Genomic DNA, 22,995 nt, shown 5'->3' with positions numbered 1-22,995 from the left:
GAGTTGCATCAGTGCTGTTTGCAATCGACTTGGAAAACACATGGGATCTCAGAGTATTTTAGAGACCTGCTCTCTTTTCAGCTCTTATTCAAGAACTGCCTGCTGAAAAAAATAGCAAGAAAGCAAACACTGAACTGCTACTTAGAGTAGTGTGTTGTTCTAGCCGAGTATGCCAGAAGTGTCTTCAAGAAGAATGGCTTCTGTTGTGCGCCTGCATACTAGTTTTGTCTTTCACATTAAGATTTATGCTTTATGGATTTGTTCTACGATAAAAGAAAAAGAAGCAGTTCTCACCCTAGGAGACTGTTATTTCTTTATCTCTTCCTTTTTCTTTCTCTCTCTTATTTCCGAGATATCTCTTTTCATATCAGAAGCCTTGCCGGGTGAATTGAAGTATCAGGCATTGTTATTACAGGCTCTTCCTTTTGTGCGGGATAGAATTCAGTGATAACTTCTATGAGAGGTAACGGACAGGGAGGGGAACAGATCCATGTTGCCAAAGAGAAAGAAGAAACGTGATGCGACTCCTGGGGTATCTGAGTTTATCCTCCTTAGACTATCATCTATAAATATTAGAAGGAAGATCTTTTTGCCTTTTTGTCAAAGAGCATTTTCTGTCTTATGAGAGATATACAAATGAGTATTTTCTATTCTAAGACTGATTAGTAAACCAGCCAGGAGTTAACAGGATAATCTGTGTTAAGGGATACATGAATAGAATCTATTTTCAAAGAACTTTCTTTGGTTTGCAGGTACAATTCTGGTGGACAACATGTTGATCAAAGGGACCGCCGGAGGACCAGATCCCACCATCGAGCTCTCTTTAAAGGACAATGTGGATTACTGGGTGTTGTTGGATCCTGTTAAACAAATGCTCTTCCTGAACAGCACGGGCAGAGTTCTGGATAGAGATGTTAGTGGTTTGCTTTTTCTTTGCCCTTGTGTTATGACTTTATTATATTTAAATGTCTATATACATTGGTAGATATGATATTAAATTTTCTTTATATAATTTGAGTTCAATTCGTGGGTTTAATCCACAACAAAAAGAAATTTAACTCTTTGAAAGATGAATGAAAAAGAAAGGGAACATCTGTGTCTGAGAGAATTCTTGTATTTTCCCTTTTAATATCTTGAAAGCTTGCCAGGCTTCTGAATAACAAGAGAAAACCGTGCTTAGAATAGAGGCAGTAACCTAGGCAAAGTAAGAAAAGCATGGCGGTGACCCATTCCTCCCCAACAGTGGCGAAGTAGGAGAAGGCCACTCAGCTATGGACTTGAGGACCGAGAGTTTGATAGGTGGACACAGGTGGCTGCTCTCATTGGTAGTAAGCCTGGGCTAAAGGTGACACTGTGGCTGTGTGCTTTTATAGCTGCAGAAGAAGAAAAAGGTGAGCGCGGTTCCTGCTAAGGTCACCTCCAATAGTCCTCAGGAAGCTCGACATAAGTATTTTGTTCTTAAGAACAGCTACATTTCCAAAGTTGTATCTTTTTTTAAAGTTGAAGAACTGTAGTAGAATTAAGTAGCCCTCTAGAGTCATTTTGTTCTCACTTATCTACATTTCCATCTTTCTTGAGTGTAGAAAAGGGAGCAGAGGTTGGAGGATTATAACCAGTAATTGTACAGGACCCTGAAAGAACTTAGGGAGTATATCAACACAGATCTACCCCAAAATTCCTAGTGCATGAAATCCAAAAGTCAGATAGTCAGCTTAGTGAATCTGATGATCTCATATTGTCACTCAGAGTTTATGATCCACTTTACAATAGGTTATAGAGTAGATCATCTCTTAATCTATTCTGTGTCTAAATTTTGGAGTCTTTAATAAATCTCAATTTGCCTCTCATTTGAGTGCAGTTCACTATGTCCTTTATTGCTGTACCTTGGAATTTCTTTGATTTTTGTACATCACTCTTCCTGCTGCCACAGTGCTTTGAGGGCTTCATTCATCAAACTATAAAGGGCTTTTATTCCAAAAATTCTTAACCCAGAGCCCATCTGTTTTGTGTGAAGCATGGGCCAGTGCTACTAGACAAATAAGGTAAATTTGGGCTTTTTGTACAAATCTAATCACAACTAGAAATAGGCAATTATAGTGTCATTTAATTGTAAAGTAATATAAGCTTATGGTAAATATATCATTAAAAAACCACACACAGTTATTCTATCTAGGCAAAATATAACATTTAGTATTTTTCCTGCTATGTAGTATTTCCAGCATATATGCATGTTGATATGTATATTTATTAATTATAATCAAATCATGCTATACATGATGATTTTGCATGTAATTTTAATATACATATTTCCATGTAGATGAATGTATATTTATATAATCATTTTAATAATTACATAGTGTTTTATTGGATGAAAAAAAGATATTATTTAAACTAACATTTTAGACATTGAGGGTTTTTTTTTTTTTTTTTTTTGAGAAGTTTTGCTATAGAGCATGTGTACTTGCCAGAAAGACAGAGAGAGACAGAAAGTGAGAAACCACCCTCCAGGGGAGATGGCCACACCACAATTCCTTCTCCATTCCGCTCTCAGTATCTTGGGCATGCACGCACACACACCCAGTGTAAGTTTAAGCCACTGGGTCCAGGACTTGAACTGGAGTCGACTACATGGGAGTCCAGTGACATTGACATTACGCCAACTGCTGGTCCCTATGATGATACTTTTCTAAGAATGTTCTGATTTTAATCAAAGTTCTTTGGCTTATAAGGAGAATATAAATGTCCCTTCAAGTGAATTTAAATGGATAGGGGAGAGTATTAAGACTCTTAATATCAAAGAAATGAAAAATTTGGTTTTTGAAAATTGAGTTTACCAAGGACAGAGGAAAACTCCTTGGCATGGACCACATGATCTCTGGTCTCTGCCTTCACGAATATTTTCTGTTTCTTCCCCAAACTAATTTCTTTGTCAATAAGTTTGTTTCCTCATTTCCTCATTTTGTACTTGACTTTAGCTGTTTATTATGTTCACTCCTTCTAAATTTTTATCGCCTGTATGTTTTTTGCAAATTAGTGAAGAAGTAGCTAAATATTTACTGGCTTCAATCAATTATATCAAGAAAGAAGGGGTGAGTCTCTTGGTAGATCCATGTTCAATTATATTTGTCTTCCCAGAAGCAGTTAGGAGAACATGTGTTTTTCCCGAGAAGGCATTATAAATTACATTTTCCAGACTTTGTTGATTGATAGAGGCCACAACTATCTTTTTGTGACATTTGTACAATTATGACTACACAGGACTAAAATCAAATTTAATATAAACAAAAATATCTTAACATTAATGGTTAAAGAATAAGCTAATAAACTAATGATTTTATAAAATATTGAGGGCAAAAATAAAACATAAATATACAAGCTCCAAACATTTGTATTTAATTAGAAAACTTATAGGAGATTGTCTGAATAAGAACTGTTTCAATCTTAGTCCATAAGTTTTGCCCTACTGGTCAATATTTTTAATTTCCAATTTATGTTTAATTACCAGATAATGTGTGGGCTCACAAGAGAGAGAGAGAGAGAGAGAGAGAGAGAGAGAGAGGTGTGAAGAAGGAGGGAGAAAGCACCCTCTAATCAAGAATAGTCACACCACAATCCCTGTTATTCAATTTTTCAATTTCATCAGGATTTAGGGCATGCATCCATATGTACCCAGCATGTGGTTTTTTTTTTTTTTTGGAGAGGTTTTTGCTATAGGGTGTGTGTGCTCGCCAGACAGACAGAGAGAGACCGAGAGACAGAAAGTGAGAAATCACCCACCAAGGAGGATGGCCACGCTGCAATCCCTTCTCCTCCATTCTCCTCTTGGGATCTTGGGCACACACGCACATGCGCCCAGCATGAGTTTAAGTCACCAGGTCCGGGACTTGAACAGCGGTCGACTACATGGGAGTTCAGCGACATAACCATTACACTAACTGCTGGTCCCCTCAGCATGTTTTTTCAACCTCCCAGCCCAGAAATTGAACTGAGGTTGGCCATGTGGAGTACAACTCCTTTAACCACTAGTCTACAGGGCCTGACCCTGTTTTTGTATGTTTGTTTGTTTATTTATTTCTTTGTTTTTTGCCATATGCTCACCAAGAGAGAGGAAGCAAGAAATCCCCCCCCGCCCACCCCACAGGGAGGATGGCCATGCCACAATCCCTTCTTTTCTTGGGATTTTGGGTATGCATTCCCAAAATCACCCAAAGTGATTTTTAATCCACCAGGTGCAGGACTCGAACCACAGTCAACTATACATGAGTCCAGTGACATAATCATTATGCTATCTGCTGGTCTCCAGACCATGTTTTCAATTTTTATTTTACTAAAGTAGTATAATTTTCCTACTCTGAAATAAAGGAGAAGTTATATAATTGAGGGTCACAAATAATAAATCAACCAAAGTATGGCATCTGGAGAGAATATGAGGAGTTTCAGTAATGAAGGAACATCACATAAGGATCTTTGAAATGCCAAATTATTGTCTTTCTTGGCCAATATTTTCTGATCTCTATTGGGCAGGAGATAATGATCATGATGCATCAATAATCCCAGTGAGAAGAAGAAAATTATGATTCTGGAGCAGTTTTGTAATACTTAACTCAAAACTCTGGGCAAAATTTAAAAAGCTTTTGAGCAGAGAGAAATTGTATTCATGACACCAACATCTCCACTCCTTCTCTTTCAGAGCCTAATTATGCAGGTGTACAAACAGCTCTGACTACCTTCCCACACCAATATCCGTGCTAAGTTTGGTAGTTCCATCTCCACATCATAATTTGTATCTGCATTCAGGAAGATCACTTCAATGCAAGGTCTCTTCTCTCTTGGTCAATTGCTTCATTGTCCTCTCCACTGTCTTTCTTGATTCAACCTGTTCTAGATTCAGTGCCTTAGACCCATGCTGACCTTGTCAAGAGAGAGCCTTTCATTGGGGCCAGCAGTTAGCGTAATAGCTATGTCACTGGACTCCCGTGTAGTCAACTGTGGTTAGAGTCCTAGACCCAGTGGCTTAAACTCACACCGGGCACATGTGTGTGCGTGCCCAAGATCCCCAGAGGAGAATGGAGGAGAAGGGATTGCAACGTGGCCATACACCCGGGGGGGTGATTTCTCGCTTTCTGTCTCTCTGTCTCTCTTTGTCTTTCTGGTGAGTACATGTGCCCTATAGCAAAAAACTCTCAAAAAAAAAAAAAAAAGAGAGAGAGAGAGGGAGAGAGAACCTTTCATTGCAAGCTCTTTTATACCTAGCCCTTGGGATTTCCTAGACTCAAGCTACACTGTAGAAATAATCTCCTTTTATTTGGAAACAGAGAAACTATAATTTAGGAAAATTAACTATTTACTGTCTTCTAAACATAAATCAATCTTATCTTAACAGATATTTCCTGATACTCTTTTTTTTTATTTGGAGAGGTTTTTGCTATAGGGCGAGTGCTCTCTCCAGAAAGAGAGACAGAGAGACAGAAAGCAAGAAATCACCCCACAGAGGAAGTGGCCACGCCGTAAGCCCTTCTCCTCCATTCTCCTCTCAGGATCTTGGGCATGCACGCACACACGCCCGGCATGAGTTTAAGGCACAGGGTACAGGACTCAAACCATGGTTGACTAAGTGGGAGTCCAGCGACATAGCCATTACGCTAACTGCTGGTCCTTTTTTTTTTTTTTTTTTTTTGGTAGAGGTTTTTGCTATAGTGCTTGTGTGCTCACCCCCCAGCGGGAATGGCTACGCCACAGTCCCTTCTCCTCCATTTTCCTCTTGGGATCTTGGGCATGGACACACTCGCACCCAGCGTGAATTTTAAGCCACTGGTTCCAGGGCTCGAACCTTGGTTGACTACATGGGAGTTTAACGACATAGTATTACGCTAACTGCTGGTCTCTCCCTGATACTCTTTTGAACTTAAGATTGAAATCATCTTTATTGGGCCAGCCTATGGCCTGGCAGTTAAGGTAGCTAGATCTCACATGGCCACCTGCATGGTTCAAGTCTGTGACCCAGTGGTCTGAGAAATATGCTGGGCACATGTGCATTCATGCCCAAAATCCTGAAAGGAAAAGGAAGTGGAGAAAAAGGGAAGAGATTGTGGTGTGATCATTCCTCAAGAGAGATGCTTTCTTGCTTTCTATCTGTGTATCTCTCTGTCTCTCCAGCAAATACACACGTCCTCTGACAAAATTTTAAAAATCACTTTTATCCAATGTTATCAGTTAAATGCTGTCTACTACCAAGATGTGTCTTAAAAGCTAATTTCTTTCTTTATTTTAATTTTTATTTTTTTAGATTATTATATTTTTATTCTTATTATTTTTTTAAACATTCAATCACTGTACATTATGTGGCTTTTAAAGAGAATTTACCTAACATGAAGTACTTCTTAGAGCAGTCCAGTTGAGAATATTATACATGTTATCAACAGGTAATAAACCATTTCTGTGTCTCACAAATGTCATGCCTATGTTTTCTCCTGCTTTCCTTCTCTGTACTCTCCCTTTCTCCCTCCAACCCTCATTTCACACTGACTTCAGCATAACTATTTGACTGTTTAGAGCTAATTTCTACATAAAATATTTCCTAATGGTACACTACATGCAATTCCTCATAATCTTCAATTTATTTTTTTGACTAGCATTATAGTCCTTTATAGTCATCTCATATCATTTTATGGAATTTGCTTTTTAGTGTCCAAAGACCCTGTCAAATTAATTCCAACCCACATTAAACTTAGTCTATAACAAATATCTTCTATTTAATAAACTGTCCTTAATAACTCATTTGAAATAATTTATCTGAATATTACATATACTTAATTATATTTTCAGATTGATACTTCCTTCTTTAGTGATTTCTGTACATATACTACTATTTACTGTGAAAGTTTATTTTGTGAAGGTCACTCACAGCTCTGACAGTCATTTCCTTTAAGTTTGCTTCTTTATTTAAAAATAATTTCTGGAACACATTGTGTCTTATTTTCTTTCCTTGTCTTCCAGTTTACTTGTAAAATAATGAAGATTATTTTGTAAAAGTAGTTAAGTACAGAGGGAAAAGAATTATACAAAATCCATTCATTCCTGTGAGGATTAGATACATTATGTTTATACTTTATGAAAAGTAAAATCAGTTCCTACAGGTCTGCTAATTTTTTCCCGCTGTAAGTTGTGAAAACTTCCAAATAATGTGAATTCTAGAAAAGCCCAGTTCCCCTTAGATTGAAGATGGGAGTTATAATCTATTCTGTTCTCATCAGTAAATACTTTATAAAACCTTCACTTTGCATGTTAAATCCTTAGTGACGGTCTGAGAAACTCATGACAAAAATTTCTATTTTATATTTTTGTCATTTTAAATTATAGAATGTATATATGTATGTTGGAATATTTTCTCCTTTTACTTCATACTCCCAAGCCCACTTTTCAAAGATAAGTTTCATTAAGTTTTCTTATACAGCACTCTTGATGCACGTATGAAAACAGGTACACTAATAGGCAAATATACCAGTATACACTAAGAATATTATGTTAAGCTTTCATTTTTAAGTTGAGAGGATAGTTTGCATGTCTAGATATATATATGAATGGTAGTTGTTTTAAGTAATTATCCTCAAACAGTTTATGTACAGCTTTTATTCTTTGGTTCATGAACGAGGCAATTGAAGAGAGTTAGTAACAGTAAAATTTCCATGACTTATTTTTGCCATTAGTTATGAAAGATAAACCAATATTTTCCTAACACATTTCTAAGCATTTTGAAATCCCTAAACCCTCACTAATCGACCTAGTAGAACTGTACTTGAAGTATTTATGATCTTCCTATACAGCAGAGTAGAATCTATTCCAATGCCAAATTACAACGTGTGTTATATATAGGCCACAGGAAATTCTTGCCTTCAGCGTGATCCATTATGGTTGGAATTTATTGCATGCTAAGTTTTATCCATGCTACTAAGAGATACACAGGGTACTAAGTTGAGAGTGACAAGAGTTCTGGTGACCTGGTTATATGTAATTTATGGGTACTTAACAGGGCTAAGTGGGGGCACAATGTACAGTGTATTTAATCCTCTGTTTGCAGAGATTGTGACCTTTCTATTCCAAAGCCACCAGTCGAGGTAGAATCAGAAATTGAGATGAAGTGGTTTTATAGGTTTCTCTTGTAATATTTAGGAGATAAATAACTTGAGAAAAGTGTAATTCACCTGATTGTCTTCTAAGATGTGTGCCAAGGGCTAAAATTATGCATATTTATTGTATTTCACTTTAAAATTAAAATAGGCAAGACTGCACTGAAAAATCTATTAATAAAACAATAACTGGTAGTAAAAATGGAAATCATCTAATTCAAATTATTTTCAGAGAACTTCTCTTTTCCTTTTTTTTCTTTTTTCTAAGAGAAAAGGAAAGTTTATTGAGAGAAAGAGCACCTAGGGTAAATCAGCCTGCCCCAGGGAGAAGAATTGATGTATTTATATGGAGGGGTGGAGAGGTAGGGTCACAAGAATGGTAAATATTTTAATTAGCTTACTTGCCACTGTGATCTTATCTACTGATGTTGGCTAAAATAGTCTTTTTAAATGATCTTTTATCTTCAAATTTGCAGATTTTCAGTGAGAGGAATTGCTATGTGGGACAACCCATTCTGTTCTATGTCAGTTTGGATTAAGAGTTTCTCTTACTTACATTGAAAAATATATGCTCAGATTCACTTTTCCCATCTCTGCTCTCTGGAACTACAATAAATAAATTAATAGATCATTTCACAACAACCATTTTGGTGTCTGGCAAATCTTGTCTTCACTCTTTTAAACCTCCTAAAATTTTATTATATATTCACAAGGTATTCAAACTTCACTTTCTATTCATTGTAAAATGGTAGCTGTTCTAATACTTCTCCACGTCTGATATTATTGATGAATATAAAGTTTGCATTAGTACTCCTGTAGCCCATTTATGTGTTGACATGTGAAATCAGCTTTTAGCTCCCAAAATAGCATGGCTATATTTTCACATTAAGGTTTATAGCCATGTATAATAATTGGGTGACTGAGGTTATTCTATTACAAATTGAAGGATTTAAATTTAGTATTATAAAACTTTGCTATTTTGTAACCCATTATTCTGACTTATTAGGATGACTTTGAACCTTATCTTTTCTTATTAAATGTATTCTATATCCTTTTGAGGCATTCAGAGATTTTATACTTCCATGCCTTTGTTTATATTAGTGATTAAAGGTGAAATGGAGTAGCTATCAGAATAAATGGCATACCAGAATAAATGACGTTTCACTAGAGACCTCTCTTCTTTTGATAATGATGCCAACGTTTATTCTTTTTAAATACAACTATTCAGACAGATACAAATCAATTCAACTGTCCTTTTCCTTATAGGCCATAAAAATATCTTGAGATTAAACAACATTTTCCACCAGTTTAGATGTAGTTTCTCTAGCATTCTTGTCATTTACAAATGTGTAATGCAATGATTTTAATGAACTTATCCTTGGTTCCCAGCAATCATTGGTATAGTTTTAAACAAGTTTTCATCTAAACATTTACTATTTTATCTTATAAAGTTTAATCTTATAGATTAATTTTATAGATTATTAGTTTATATTTTGTATATTCCATTTTTAAAATTTTGCCTTTCTATAAATAAAAATAGTTCACCTTCATCATGTGTTAAAAGTAGGACAAGCACAAGATACCATTGTTCACTTGGTGTAATTATTTTCCCCATTTTAGAGATGAATTTAATAGATACAGAGAGACTTTGTACCTCTCCCTGGGGCATATGACCAGAAGGTTATAGAAGTAGAAATGGAAGTGAAGCAGTTGACTCCTGGTGGTATATGCTCATCTGTTCTAGGCACAGTGCTTGTTAAGGGGTTGAAGGATATAGTCATGCCTAGAGCAATCCCCCAAGTGTTATGAGGCTTGCAGTCTAGTGAAGGGAGACAAATGGGAACAAATAAATATAATATACAATATGCCAAGTGATGAATGAGAAATAAAATAAGACACATAAGTAAGGAGAAAGTCAAAAAGAGGGAGGCTAGAAACAAGGTGTTCAAGATGGAGGGATCAGGACTAGTCATTTCAATAATATATTTAAAGGGAAAATGTTATAAGATGGTAAGAGATTAAAAACATCACAAAGAAGTATTGTGTAGTGTTCAGCACTGACTATGGAGTCACAGAGAGGTAGCTGTGAAACCTGGCTGTACAAGCTGATGGCCATGGGACCTAAGCAAATAAGTGTTCCCTTTATGACACTTTTCCACTTCAAGGAATTTATCATAAAAATAGTTAAACAAATAGGCACTTGTATGTTGGTACTGTGTATTGAAGTATTATTTATAATGCCCCAAATTGGTAGGCTAAAATATCTTATAAATTATATACTATTGTAAAAACTTTACCATGTTTGTAAACCATTATTCTGACTTATTAAGATGACTTTGAACCTCAACTTTTGTCATTGAATGCATTACATGTCTTCTGAGATTTTCTGAAATTCTGAGACTTTTATACTTTAATGCCTTTATTTATATCAGTGTTTAAAAGTGAAATGGAGGGGCCAGCAGGTTGTGTAGTGGTTAAGGTGCTGGATTCCCATGTGGGCGACCACAGTTCTCTATGGCTTGAAATTCACATTGGGCATGTTACATGTCTGCTCAAAATCCCAAGAGGGGAATGAGGAAGAAGGGATTATGGCATAGCCTCCTGCTCTTAGGGGTGATTTCTGGCTTCCTGTCTCTTTCTCTCTATCTCTCCAGTGAGTACATGTGCCCCATAGCAAAATTTCTCAAAAAAAAAAAAAAACCTGAAATAGAGTGGCTCTCAGAACACAGTGCTATGTGGCATTTCACTAAAGACTTTCATTTGTTAATGATGGCTCCATTTAATTTTTTTAGGCATAATTATTCAGACAGATATAAATCAAAGTATACTATAGATTTATAATGGAGTATCATTAAATTACATAACATAGCTTCTTAGTAGTATACACCAGAATTCTATAGTAAATCTGTATTTACAAATATGGGATGATATTCACTGTATGTGTATGTGTGTATGTGTATAATGGGCTTCTATTTGGAAAGAGGAAAAGATTAGCAGAAGAAGCATTTAAACATGCCAAATGAGTAAAATTCATTGGTTGAGTTATGAGTTGATTTTGTTCTTGATTATCTATATTTTAAGTTTTATCAGAAATGAAGCTAGCAAAAATATAAATGAATATGAAAGTTTATAATCTGTTTTTCCCCAAGGGTTCATTAGTTAACACTTTTTAAAAAATTTAGAATATCATATCATTGGTTCTTTAATCTTTGGAGAGACAAACTTTGCTTCATCTCACCAATTTTCAGAATTGGTTTTGTGGCTATATTCATCAGTAATCCTCTAACTATGAACAGGATGCTACCTGAAGTTCATATATTAAGAGATAAAGCTGAACAATAAGGGACATTGTCATAGCGTTTTTGTTGCTGGACTCCCAGATGACTGACTACAGTTAGAGTCCCCAACCTGGTGGCTTGAATCTCACACCCGGTGTGTGTGCATGTGCCCAAGATCCCAGGAGGAGAATGGAGGAAAAGGGATTGCAGCATGGCCATTCCTCACTTTCCTTTACTGTCTTTCTGGCAAGTGCATACAACCTAAGGCAACAACTTCTAAAAAAAAAAAAAAAGTGCTAAACAATAAAATAATTATGATGGTTTTAGCATTAAAATATTGCAAGAACAAACTTCTAGATTATTGCATTTTAAAAAATGAGTATGTTGACAGTGATTAGAAGATTTGGTTTCATGTTTTAAAGATACAATTTCTGCCTTGCAGCCACCAATGAACATACACTCCATCGTGGTGCAAGTCCAGTGCATCAATAAAAAAGTGGGCACTGTCATCTACCATGAAGTGCGAATCGTGGTGAGAGACAGGAATGACAACTCACCCACATTCAAGCATGAAAGCTACTATGCCACAGTGAATGAGGTCAGTCTGCGTGCTTTCTCTGTGTGTCTCTGTTGTTGTATCATTAACTGTTCATTGTAAGTGTTTACAAGTGATTCCTTAATAATAATGAGCCTCACTGTTTACCAAGAAACATTTTAAATGATAGAACTTAGAAGAAATATGTTCTGGATGACTTCTGATACAACTTCAGGAATTTACTCTGTTAAACTAAATGAATGGATGGATGGATGGATGGATGGATGGATGGATGGATGGATGGATGGATGGATGGATAGATAGATAGATAGATAGATAGATAGATAGATAGATAGATAGATAGACAGACCGACCGACCGACCGACCGACCGACTGACTGACAGGCCAAAGAGATTAATTTTTTACTGTCTTAGAAAAATTATTGCCTGAATCTATATACATGTGTACTGTGGCATACCTGGAGTTATTTATACTCATTGAATTGTGCTGGACAGGTAAGTGGTTGCTTATAGGGAGGAAATATCAAGAGAGATTATTAATTTAAAGTTATCAAGAGATATTATTATTTAAAGTTACTTCCTCAATTTTATTTATTTGTTTTTTTTATATACATTCAATCACATTGTTTAGCTTATAAAGTGAACATTCAATATGTGAGCATTTCTTCCCAATCCAGTTGATCAAAATATCTTCAACAGATAACACCACACCTCCCCATCCCGTCAATGCTCTGCCTCCGTATCCCTCCTCCAAATGTCCTTCCCTAGCAAGATCTGAACTATCTCCAAAATGTAAACATAAACTACAACTGGATTGTTATTAAGAAAATGCTGGTCAAATTATAAAAATGAAAACTTATAAACAATATTATTGCTTTTATTAGAAAATTCTTTTATGTACTTTGTTATTGTGCTTTGGTGTGTTTTCCTTTTGAGCCAATATTCATGAGCTAAAAATTCTTTTATGTTTTTTAAAAATAGTGGTTAGTATATTATTTATTATTAGCCCACTAACCTAGGAAGTATTTCTAGAGCACCTCTAATGTTATTTGTCATGTGTACTTTAGACACATGAAAAAAATGAATTGCATTTCAATAGCCTATATTTTAGTATATCATGTTTATCTCCAAGTGTTTCTTTTATTTTTTTTACATTTTTGACATAGGGCACCTGCTATTGCCAAAGTGAGACAGAGAGAGACAGTGAAATGGAAAGTGAGGAATCACCCCCCAGGGTGGATGTGTACATCACCATCCCTTCTCCTCCCTTCTCCTGGGATTTGGGGCTCATATGCACATGCAGCCGACACAATTTTCAAGTCATTCGCCATCGGCCATGTGGGAGTCCAACGCCTTAACCACTCTGCCACCTACTGCTCCCCCAAGTTATTTTTTTCTTTGATCTTAAAAATTATACACTTATAGGGAACCAGCAGTTAGCGTAATGGCTATGTCGCTGGACTCCCACATGGCCGATGGCGAATGACTTGAAAATTGTGTCGGCTGCATGTGCATATGAGCCCCAAATCCCAGGAGAAGGGAGGAGAAGGGATGGTGATGTACACATCCACCCTGGGGGGTGATTTCTCGCTTTCTGTCTCTATGTCTCTCTCTGTCTGGCAAGCGCACGCGCCCTATAGCAAAAGCCTCTCCAAAAAAAAAAAAATTATACACTTATTTTATAAGAAGAAACTAGTGTAATTTTGATATTAAGCACAGCATTGAGCCTTTGACTCTATATTTCTTTTTAAGTATTTAAAATATATTTTACTCATCTCAATATTCTTCCATTCATAAATATGAAGAAATTACACTTCATATAATCTGAGATTTTCTAGTCTATGTTACTTAAAAATAAATAAATAAATAAACTCCTGTTTTAAGTTTAATAAGACAAGTTATTGATCAGTCAATGCTTAAATCTTTGAGTCACTTCGGTTTAACAGTTTTCTGCAGCAATGAAAGGTGCTAACTGATCGCCATGTGATTGATTTAAAATGTGCACAAATGGTTTTATTTTAGCATCCAACGTGTACCTTTTGAATTAGATTTTACTTTCTTTTCTTAATTGAGTACTAACTTCTTTTGGGTGTAAACTGATAGATGAATTATTTTGTCACAAATCTAATTTTTTAATAATTATTTATTTTATTTTATTCATTAATTCATTCATTTATTTTTTAGTTTTACCAGAGAGAGAGATAGAGGGTGTGAGTGAGAGAGGAAGTGAGAAAACAAGCCACCAGATTTGGACTCGAACCCTGGTCAGCCATGTGGGAGTGTGCAGCACCTTAACCACCACGCCACCTGCTGGTCCCTACAAATCTAATTTTAAAATCAGTTCTTAACTTTATTTTTATTTTTAAAATAATAATTTATTTATTTAATTCCATTTGTTATTGTTATTATTTTAAATTTGACCAGACAGAGAGAGAGAGAGTAAGGGAAAGCGGGAAAGCAAGCTACTAGGTTGGGGACTTGAACCATGGTCAGCTACATGGGAATTTAGCACCTTTTACCACCTCACCACCTGCCAGCCCAGTTCTTAACTTTATTTAGTTGATCCTATCTATACTTCATTTCTTTTACAGAAATTTGTAGTGTTGAATTTGAATTTTAAAATATTGTACATGATTTAACTTTTCCCACTTCCTTTTCTAATCTTTTGAATGCATTTATGAAAAATAACCTTTCTCAAATACCTATTCAATCATGTTGTTCTACTGTTCATAACATTTAAAAGTTCTCATTATTGTCAGAAAATAAAGACCGTTTCCTTTGGCAGGCTTTCAAGGTCTCTGATAATCTAGAAGATTTCAATGTATTTTTTTAAGCTACTGACATATACTTTGGGGGTAGATACAATGTGTTTTGATACATATTTACATTATGTAATGATCAAATCAGTAATCAGCATATTCATTACCTTAAACATGTATTATTTCTTTGTTGTAGCAATAATCAAGATCCTCTCTTCTAGCTTTCTGAAATAGAACCTAATTTTATTAGCTATCAGTCGCTTACTGTGCAGTAGGGTAGCAGATCCCATCTGCCTCTCTAACATTGTAGCCATTGACCAACTGCGCCCCAACTTTCCCTCCCTCGGTACTCCCTAGTCTCTAATAACTTCTGTTTCACTCACACTTTCCAAAAGACCTTTTTTGGACACCACATTTGAGAGAAATCATGTGAGATTTGTCATTGTATACCTGGCATATTTAACATAATGCCCTCCGGGCCTATTCATGCTGAAGATGTGTTCATATCTCCAAATTCTCTCTGATAATGCTTCATTCGTCACATGAACTTCCTCCTGTCTCACAAATAGTTTCCTTTCCTGGGCTTTGCTGATGTTCATCTTTCTTAGAATAGGATCCTCCCTACCTTGTAGGTCTCCATGTTTCATTCATCTTTTTAAGTTTACCTCAAGATCTATTTTCATGAAGTTATTCCTTTCTACTATTCACATTTATTGCTCTTCAATTTGTCTAAACCCTAAATTGCTACAGCATCTAGTTACATGTCAATGAAAGGGATAAAACTGATAGAAAAATAAAATATTTATCTCAAAAACCATTTCAAGGGATAAGCAGATGGCTTCATTGTTACATCACTGGACTCCCACGTAGTTGACCACAGTTCAAGTCCCAGACCCAGCAGCTTAAACTCACACTGGGCATGTGTGTGTGCCCAAGATCCTGAGAGGAAAAGGGAAGAGAAGCGATTACGGCATGGCCATCCTCCCTGGGAGAGTGATTTCTCACTTTCTGTCTCTCTGTCTCTCTGGCGAGTATACTTGCCCAATAGCAAAAATCTCTCTCTCTCTAAAAAATAAAAAGCAAAAAGAAAAACAACTCTTTCAAAAGCCCAGGTTCCTTTGCAAAGCTATCTCCTATGGTTGAACTGATTCCTTCTGTCAGTGCATTTTCTTAGAGCCTGCTGAAGCATTCCTGTCCTATTGACACCGTGGTCATATCTCCCATGGTATGATAATGTAGACCCTGAAGATCATATTTTCTCCCTTTGATTTTATCTAGATTTCCTCATATCTGTTTTCTTGAAATACAAAAACAAGAAACAAGTATGCTTAAATTTTAAATCAGCATCACAAGAAAAAAATGAAAATTTAATTATTTTTCTTATCTTTCATTTACTTAAATAGTTCTTCCAGAGTGGTAGTTCTTAGTTTAGTGAATTTGAATATATATGTATGCACACACACACACACACACACATATTTGCTGGGGAAAAACATTAAAGTTGTATATGCTGGGGCTGGCTGGTGGTGTGGTGGTTAAAGGCTCTGGATTCCCACATGGCCGACCACAGCTGAAACTCAGACTAGGCCGCTTGCTTTATCACTTTCTCTCTCTCTCTCTCTCTCTTTCTACTCTTTCACTCTCTCACTGTGTACCTCTCTGGTCAAATTGAAGTAAACAAATGAATAAATAAATAAAGTTAAATAATTATTTTTAAAAAAGAAAAAAAATTACATGTGCGTATACATGTATTTGTGTGTATGCATATCTGCAATGATTTATAATGTTTTCTGTATAAAGAAATTAAATGAAGTAAATTTTGCTCTGTACAAGACTTCAAGATATTTTCCATACTATTTCTCCATAGAGCACAAGACATAAAGTTCATGCAGTTAAAGCTGGAAATGCCTAACTATCTTTAAAACAATAAAGAAAGAAAGAAATCAGGGTTTAATAGATTGTTGGTGTCAAAGTGTTCCACAGTTCATTAAAATATAAAAGACAAGCATAAAGTCATTATCACAGATTTATAAAAGAAGCTTCCAAACTTAAAGTCCTAATTAGTCACTCCTCATTTGCTAAGAGGAAGAGCACAAAGTGAGGGTATTTATTGGTCACAAAGTTCAGAATAAAAATAAGTTGGGCTGACCCGTGGCCTGCTGTTTAAGGCAGCTAGGTCCCAGATGGCCAACCCTGAGATATGCGTCTGGGACCTGTGGCTTGAGGAGGACCCCAAGCCCAGGTGTACGAGTGCCCAGAATCCCCACAGAATAAAGAAATGTGGAAGAAGGGATTGCAGCGTGACTGTGCTCCATGGGGAATGCTTCCTCCCACCTCCCTCTCTCTCTGTCTCTGTCTCACCAACTCTCTCCGATAAGATATGTACCTTCTGGCAAAATTAAAACAAAGAAAAAAAAAAAAAACTCAGCAAGTCATTCTATCATCCCTTCACTACTTTATAATAGTCGACCTAAATGCTAAGTTCAAATCATTTTCATATATCTGATTTTTTAATTTTTAGATCTTTGCCATAGGTTACATGTTCTCACCTGAGAGACAGGAAGAAAAAAAAAAAAAAACGAGAGGAAAAGTGAGAAATCACTTCCGGGGGGAATGGCTACACTGCATTCCCGTCTCTTCCATTCTCCTCTCAGGATTTTTAGCATGCACACATGCATAAGTTCCCAGCATGATTTTTCTTTCTTTCTCTCTTTTTTTTTGGAGAGGTTTTTGCTACAGGGCATGTGCATGCACCAGAACGACAGAGAGACAGAAAGCGAGAAATCACCCCCCTGGGGGGTGGCCATGCTGCAATCCCTTCTCCTCTTGGGATCTTGGGCATGCATGCACATGTGCCCAGCGTGAGTTTAAGCCACCAGGTCTGGGGCTTGAACCATGGTCGACTATAAGGGAGTCCAGCAACATAGCTATTACATTATTTGCTGGTCCTCCCAGCATGATTTTCAAGGGACCAGGACAGGGACTTGAATCAGCAAGTCAACCATGTGGAATCCTACCCTAAAGACCACATACCTTGTTGGCCCTTCATGTATCTGATTCTAGAAATAAATAAAAGGGCTTAAATTTTTGGTAGTATGTAAAAATATTATAATCACAGTCAGCATTTATATAATGGCATTCAATGAAAGTTCCTTACATATTTGTAAATGTGCTCTTCTATTAGTGTCAAGAATTCCCAAAATATTATTAATGTCTTTATCAAGTGTTGATCAAGTATTATAACTAGGCCTATAATTCCTTATTCATGAGCAAGATATAAAACATTGTTGGTATTTTAACTCTGGGTAATTGAGAACTTTCAATGATTGGGTTGTTGGAAAAGTCATGACATATTTTTGCATAGAAAAAAGTACGTCTTGACTTTTCCAACAACCCAATGATTTTGCTCAATTGTATCATTAAATAATTAGTCTGACTGGTTTAAGCAACAACCTGCACAATACAATTGTAGCTGATCGGTTATGAAGATTTTTAGGACAATAATTCTTCTTTACTGACAGTGATGTCTTTAATAATACATGCATCCCACCCTCCCAAAAAATTCCTTTTGATATAATAAAAAGTAAACAAGGGCAAGTCAAGGCAGATACAATATTTCCTTAGGCTTGTGAATAATTTATCTCAAGTTAATATAGAGGTTATATTTGTCTCAGTCTTTAATGATCTCCTCTCAGATGGGCAATTTTTCAGTCAATATTAATTTGTTATTTTTATCACCTTGAATATCACCTTCAATGTATTTTGTTGCTGTGATCTGATGTGATTTATTGAAGATAATTGGCTGGCACTTTCTGGAAGAATGTTTCCTTGCATTTCTCTTGACAGGCATGTGGCTTATAGTGAAGAAAGTGAGAGAGAAGTAGGAAGAAAGGAATGAAGGAAAGAGGCAGGAAGGACAGGAAACAATACAAAAACATCAAATAGCATGTGTAGTTTATTTTGCTATTAATAATAGAACATATCTGAAATTGGGTAATTTATAAAAACAGTTTTATTGAGCTCCCAGTTTGGAGGTTCAAGGTCCAGGGGGCGTAACTGGTGGTATTCTTGCAGAACTCTGATCATAACACAAGGGAGAGACCAGAGACTTGAGAAGCACACTGGGCTCAAGAATCCAGATAGAATGAAGAAATGGAGGAGAAGAGGGCCAGCAGGTGGTATGGTGTTTAAAGGGCTGGATCCCACATGGTGGACTTTGCATTTGAGTCCTGGATCCAGCGGCTTGAAAAACACTGAGCACATGTGCATGTGTGCCCAAAATCCCAAGAGGAGAATGGAGGAGAGGGGATTACAGTGTGGCCATCTACTCTGGTGGGTGATTTCTCATTTTCCTTCTCTCTCTGTGGTGAGTGCATGCACCTTAAGGAGAAAAATTAAAAAATAAATAGAAATGTGGAAGAGATCACAGTGCAATTATTCACCATAAGGGGTGGTTTCTCCTCTCCCTCTCTCTGTCTCTTTGTCTCTCTGGTGAACACATGACACATGCCCTCTAACAACAACAACAAAAAAGTTAATATTTAATTTACTTATTTTAATAAAGGCAGTGTCCATGAGTCTTCATATTCTGGTCTGAGTCCCTCTCATTATAAACCCACCACAACTCAGTCATGAGGGCATACTCTTATGACCTTAAGTCCAAAGATCACACCATAATTAGGGCATAATTAGTTTTCACATTCTTAGTTCATGATAATGGCTGTACACATTATTTCTGGGGAGCATATTCAGAAGCATGTTTTAGGGAATATATTCACGTAAGTAAAGAAAAAACTGCCATTTATCATGCTATTTCTATACACTGAGCACTGTGGTGAAACTCTTTTAGTCCATGCAGTAGTCTAACCAGAAAGTGCCATTCTTGTCATTGAGTTGAGAAAACTGAGGCTTAGGAGGTCGAATGATAAGTACATCTGGTTAACAGTAAATTATTAGGTTGTCGGGGAAGTCATGATGTGGTTTTCTATAGGAAAAAAAAAAAAAAAGGCGTCATGACTCTCCCAACGACCCAATAAGATTTTAACTTCAGAAAATGCACCCACAGTGACCATTGTGATTCCACATAAAATGATATATTAAATACAATTTGACACTGCTGTATATAGAAATATTTATAATGTAACCTCGTGCTAGTCAGAAATGTGTACTTGATGTCTGTTACCAACACTGTTGTCTACTGATGTTGATTTGAATTTACTTGGTGAACACTTTGCAGTATCATTTACTTTTTTCTTAAGCTTCTTACTTCCAAAAGAGAGATAATGAAAAAGAGCAAATGGGGAGCACATTTAGTAGGGTCTCATGTTCTAATTTTTCCACCCTAGTCCACCCAGTAAGCCAGGAGCATGGGCTTGCCTGCTCAGTTTGTACAGAATGACTGAAGAATTAAACCAGAGACCTTCCATTTGGGTCTAGTGTCACTTGAGCAGTGTGTCATCACGATACCATGGAATTGTCTTTGTTACCATTTAATTTTTGTTTGACTTTGGTAAAAACTTCCCAGATTATTGTAGCAGATTACATAGTGTTGCTGGACAAATGGACCAAGCCTGACTGCTCATCACACAATAAGCCAACTTCTAAGACAATGAGAGTTTGCTCAGAGGAAAACTCTGTTATGCAGGATATTAGCTGGGAGAGTATAGAGTCCAAGACTCTTTTAAAAATAATTATTTAATTTATTATTATTATTATTACAATTTGCTATAGGACACTTGAGAGAGAGAGAGAGAGACTCTGAGAAGGCAAGCCGTCAGGTGTGGAGCTCAACCTGTGGTCGGCCATGTGGGAGTTCAGCACCTTAACTACCACTCCACCTTCTGGTTCCAAGTCCAAAACTATTAAAGTGCTGTCTCTGCAAAGGAGGGACAAGCAGGGCTTTTAAATATGGGTTGGGAATGTGACCAACATGTGGTTAGGAATCCAGAGACTGTCTACCATGTCGTCTTTGATGACTGGTGCTGTTTTCTTGGTGCTGAGCAGTCCTGAGGGTCTAGACCAAGCTGTTATCACCAGTTCTGTTCTGGGTAAAGAACTCAAGACAAAGAACTCTTAAGACACCTGGATCTCTTCATTATTTATATGCTACTTGCAACTTTGTCTTGCAAAAAGTGCACAATTAAGACTATCACAATGTGGTCACTGCAGGACTGTAATCGGTGTGCACATACTATCCCTTAGTCAGGTGGGAAAGAACCTGAGCTCATCTTATGTGTACAGTAAGTTACTAGGACTTTAGGGTGTTTTTCTTCATTACCTGGCAAATATACTTAAGACTAACCAAAGAAAACTTAATTTTTTACTTTCCAGGGATCATTATTAATAGTTTAAAATATCAGTGATAACGGTAGAAGAAAGGTTTCAATAACTTGGTAAATATGAGCTCTATGAATTATGGTCTTCTTTACAAACTCTAAAGGGGGAATTTTGTATTTATTTGTTATATGACTGTAAGATCACTTGAGAATTTTTACCCTACTTTTCATGTCCCAGAAAAACTAAAGTTGTATTGATTAAACAACATCAATAAGATTCCCCTTTGACCAAATGTCTCTCTTTTTTTAACAAGATTTTCGTACATGCAGTTTTTACAATACAAAGGGTCCCAAGAGCTTCACAGTCAGTTTAATAAATTTGTGTTTGATCAAGTTCTATTTCTTTCAGGTCTTAATAACATGAAACTTTAAAGGATGCTTCATAAATCTAAATTTGAAAACACCATTTACAATTTACAAAGGTGAATGTTAGCATTTGAAATAACCTTGGGTTTTAGGAATAATCAAGTTGTTTTGCAAATAGTAACCTTACAAGTATAAGAGAAATTCTGCCCTGGTTAACAGCTTAAACAAAACCTAGATTTATAATAACTTAGTATTTATTATTTTTATACTTTCTATTATTAGGCATACTCATTAATTTTATACCAAATCACTTCTAAATTTGTTCTTGTCAAAAATTTCCTTATAGTGGGAACCAGCAGTTAGCATAATGGCTATGTTGCTGGACTCCCATGTAGTTGACTGTGGTTCGTATCCTGGATCCGGTGGCTTAAAACTCACGCGTGTGCGTGCGTGCCCAAGATCCCGAGAGGAGAATGGAGGAGAAGGGATTGTGGCATGACCATCCCCCCGGGGAATGATTTCTCGCTTTCTGTCTCTATGTCTCTCTCTGTCTGTCTGGCGAGCGCACACACCCTATAGCGAAAAACCTCTCAAAAAAAAAATTTTCCTTATAATAAGATTTCTGCATAGATCTCTTTTTCAATTCAGTTGGATCTTATCTCCTAGGATTGAAAGAAATTAATAAAAGTAGCTTATAATGATAAATTAATTCTACTAATTACCATTTGTTAAGTCTATTTTATGTCAAGCAAATTCTAAGTTTTTTCCATGAAATGGTTCTTTTTTAAACTTATACATATCTACATATAAACTCAAACTGTGCGTATTTATTGTTTTTATTTTATTGATGTGAAGTTTAGGAATAAAGAAACATTGCTTAATTTGTCCAAGATTGTACTGCTAATTAATGGCAAATCAAAGCCAGAAACCAAGATACTCTCACTCTACAACAGTATGTGATCATCATATTGTACAAAAGCATCAGGCAAGAGAGTTTGGGTATAGAGAGAAAATTCCATGAAATTTAAAAAAGTCATTTCTTCCCTCTTCTTACAATAATGTTTTCGAAAAGAAGAGTTAATAAATATGACCATTGGGGCCGTCAGGTGTGGTGGTGAAGTACCCTGGACTCCCATGTGGCCAACGCACTTTGAGTCCTGGACCTGGCAGCTTGCTTTCTCACTTTCCCTTTCTCTCTCTTTCTTGTTCTGTTCCTCCCTTGTCAACTTTTAAAAAAATAAAATTAAATAAAATAATTCTTCAGAAAAGTAAAAAATAAATATCATTAATGTGAATAAGTGTTAATCCTCATTTTTAAGAAGTTGCACTTGTTCATTTGCTCTAAATCATCTCCTTGCTCAGTAATAGTTTTGTAGGATAATCATGTACTATATATGGTGCTTTGAGAAAAGATAAATAAGAGGAGCAATGTCTAGTGTCAGGAGGTCCATTTGGGTGAACACGGTGAACAACAACGTATATTTCAGAGTAACTGAAAAAGGAAATCTTGACTGTCTCCAATACAAATTATTATTTTTTTTTGAGAGTTTTTTTTTTTTTCTATAGGGCACATGCACTTGCCAGAAAAAGACAGAGAGACAGAAAGCGAGAAATCACCCCCCGAGGGGGGTTGGCC

At 36.2% G+C, this 22,995-nt stretch overlaps 1 protein-coding gene across 11 annotated transcripts in view; it reads left to right on the top strand.

Moving 5' to 3' along the window:
* The window catches only part of PCDH15 (protocadherin related 15), a 781,066-nt gene that overhangs the window by 259,630 nt on the left and 498,441 nt on the right, over positions 1-22,995 (top strand). For all 11 annotated transcript variants that reach the window (XM_027770259.1, XM_006144390.1, XM_006144387.1 and 8 more), the window contains 2 exons: positions 753-913; positions 11,847-12,002. In XM_027770259.1, coding sequence (XP_027626060.1) covers positions 753-913; positions 11,847-12,002 — 317 coding nt within the window. The remainder of the gene's footprint in view (positions 1-752; positions 914-11,846; positions 12,003-22,995) is intronic.

Source organism: Tupaia chinensis, unplaced genomic scaffold, assembly GCF_000334495.1.
Source record: "Tupaia chinensis unplaced genomic scaffold, TupChi_1.0 Scaffold000118_1, whole genome shotgun sequence".
Classification (NCBI taxonomy): Eukaryota; Metazoa; Chordata; class Mammalia; order Scandentia; family Tupaiidae; genus Tupaia; species Tupaia belangeri.
This window is presented reverse-complemented; position numbering and strand designations above follow the sequence as displayed.